The following is a 2,778-nucleotide window of genomic DNA, read 5'->3' as shown; positions in this document are numbered from 1 at the left end:
AGTAACACAAATTATCAGCTATAAGGCCAAGCTAAACTTGTAATAGTAAGAAATATCTACAAATTTAATAATTTATCCAAGGCTAGTGGCGGATCTAGAATCTTAAGTTAAGGGAGATAATTTATTTTAAAAAGTAATAATTATTATTATCATAAAAAGAGGAAAAAATTAGAATCAGATATCCAAACATATAAAATTAGGAATAACAAAATATATAATATAATATATTTATATTTAACTTTTTAAAAGTAAAAGATGCAAGTACACCCCTCAAGAAAGCATGGATCCGTCACTCTGTAAGGCTACTAATTTGATAGACACTCACTCCACATTTTCCCTGTTGCAACTTTTTGCTAGAAACAACACTCAATTTCTCAAATTAACGTTGTAATAATAATAATAATTGAGGGTATACAAATAAAAGAAAATTAAAAAAAAATCACTCATTTCTACATCATTAGATTTATTATGAATTTGTGCTAAAAGTGTCCACATAGAATTCAATGGCTCCGCACATTTGTCGTCAGATTTTGTCTCCTTAAGTGTCGTTTCTTCATCATTACCTTGAAATTTGCATAAGTGACAAGCCTGTCAAGCTTGCAGAGGATTTTTCAAACTCCTCACTTTCTTAGATCACTTCTCTCAGAAAAAACTTTTTCCCTCTTACCATTTTCTTACCGTCTATTCACACCCAGCACACACAAGAGAACAAGAAGAGAGAGACAGAAAGAGAGGGAGAAAGAGAAAATCAAAAACCCTCTCTTTCAAGGCATGTCATAGATCGTGTTTATGGAATAGGGAGGCAATAACATAGGAGATAAGATATATACCAAGTTATTAGAATCATATGTACATAATTTGTTTTGTAGCACACATTTCTGATTCCAAAATCAGTTGAATAAGAACTTTACTGAAATAGGAGGCAGATTCTCATCTGTAGTAAAAGTGTTCCTTCTCATATTAAATTAGATGAACAGACAAAATTGTACTATGTTTTTTTCTTCTTTCAGGATTTGATCATAAAGCTTGAAAATGCCTGGCCAACCACATCTTTATTTCCTATTAACATTCCTTTATCATTCAAGCAGAGGATAATGGTCAATGGAGCAGAGGAGTTGCTCATGGTGGTTTAGCCTTGATCATCTCTCTCTTTTCCCTTTATCTTCTCTTTTCTTTTTCATTTTTTGATCTCCAAATGCAACCCTTTTGCAGCATCCTTAATTCATTCTTTCTGCAATAAATTAAGTGTCAATTGATCAAGTTAGTTCCACAAAAAAGGCACAAAATGTTATCCAAGGGAACACAACATCAAGGTTTTAAAAAATGGTCTGTGACCGAAATTTTGTTTACAATGTAAAAGTTTTCTGACTCATCACAATCACAATTGCAGCCACAATTTCCCGTGTCAAAGACCGCGATGAAACCGCGACCACAACCGCAATTTAAAACCTTGAAAATCAACATATGCTTAATTCATATACACAATGAATTTGTACATACCAATGGATCTTTTGCAATGGAGAACTGCTTCATAAATTGAGCTTTCAGAATCACAGGACTTGCGCCAGTCATCAGCAGAATAAGCTACACTAATCCGTGGTGATGTTTCAGAATAGTATCCCCTATTCTTTGCTGACTCAGTTCTCTTAACAACAGATTCAGGTTTTGAGCCTGATTTGCCACTCCTCAATCTTCTACACAAGGGCCTTAAGAAGTTGAGGTACTTGCGAAATATTCTCCTTGATAATGTTCTGCACCTTTTCAATGAAGGGCATCTAGAATGACCATTTGGAACCGCACTTTTTGGCACATGTGATGAGGAAGGTAGGGTTGGATTGGCATCTGAGGCCTCAAATGCTTCCATCTTCAATGACTCAACAAAAAGGGGCATGAGGTAGCCATTGGAGAAGAGCTCATCAGCATCAACAAGAGTGAGAGGGGATTGTGAAATTGGGAAGTCAAATTTGAAATCTTGGGAGTTTCTGAAGAATCTTTTAGAAGGTGGCATTCTTGGGTCCATTTCAATGAAGGAAGAAGCTTCATCAGAAGCATCAAGGGAAGTTCTAAGGGAGCCATCAAGGCTTTCTAGTGATGGCTTCAGGTTCACTAACCAGCTGTAAGAGAAGCTTTCAATAGAAAGAGGATGAGAAGTATCCATGGCTTGTAACTTTGAAGGTGTGGAAGGAATTCTTGAAATAATTCACAATTTGGACAGTGTAAAGAAAAAGCCTTAAGCCTCTCTTCTTATGCAGCATATCTTCTAACTTCAGTGTGTGTATATATATATGTATACCTTAATCTATCATCTCTCTCCAACAATTGAGTATATGGCTGTCTGGCAAGAGACAATGAAATTTAATAATTGCAATTGAGAAAAGAAAAAAAAGAAACAGAAATGTGAGCCCCACTAGACCCATAATGTCTTGTTGCATCAGTAGTTAACCTCACCCTTTCTTTTTAATTATTTGATGCTTTAAAAAAATTTTACAAAGGGAGTTGGACGGTTATGTTTCTAGAACTTGGGACTAATTTTTTATCATATCAAACTATATTTTATGTAAAGCATGAAGAGGGTTCATGAATCATGCATGTTATTCAGATGTGGCACATTAAGAATCTAGAAAAAAAATTAAGCAGAACTAACTAGCTAGTCTTGTGCTTTAGAATGTGTAGTGTAGCCCTACAGCTTTTTCTGTTCAGTAAAATCAAAAAGTAAGGAAAGGGAATCTTTGTTACCACACATGTTGAATTTAAGGAAAAGAATAATTAGTTCAAAAT

General features: G+C 34.7%; 1 protein-coding gene across 1 annotated transcript; it reads right to left on the bottom strand.

The window, feature by feature from the left end:
* Nucleotides 1-795: 795 nt before the first annotated feature.
* Nucleotides 796-2,322, bottom strand: LOC100803567 (probable membrane-associated kinase regulator 6). The gene is made up of 2 exons (XM_003533915.5): nucleotides 1,501-2,322; nucleotides 796-1,231 (listed from the first exon to the last, which is right to left on the bottom strand). Exons 1-2 carry the CDS (start codon nucleotides 2,156-2,158, stop codon nucleotides 1,218-1,220), a joined length of 672 nt encoding a protein of 223 aa, XP_003533963.1. The 5' UTR covers nucleotides 2,159-2,322; the 3' UTR covers nucleotides 796-1,217.
* Nucleotides 2,323-2,778: the final 456 nt, after the last annotated feature.

This window comes from Glycine max, chromosome 9, assembly GCF_000004515.6.
Source record: "Glycine max cultivar Williams 82 chromosome 9, Glycine_max_v4.0, whole genome shotgun sequence".
In the NCBI taxonomy this organism is placed as follows: domain Eukaryota; kingdom Viridiplantae; phylum Streptophyta; class Magnoliopsida; order Fabales; family Fabaceae; genus Glycine; species Glycine max.
This window is presented reverse-complemented; position numbering and strand designations above follow the sequence as displayed.

Coding starts and splice junctions, on each gene's coding strand:
- LOC100803567 (XM_003533915.5), bottom strand. CDS start 2,158: ATGGATACTTCTCATCCTCTTTCTATTGAAAGCTTCTCTTACAGCTGG.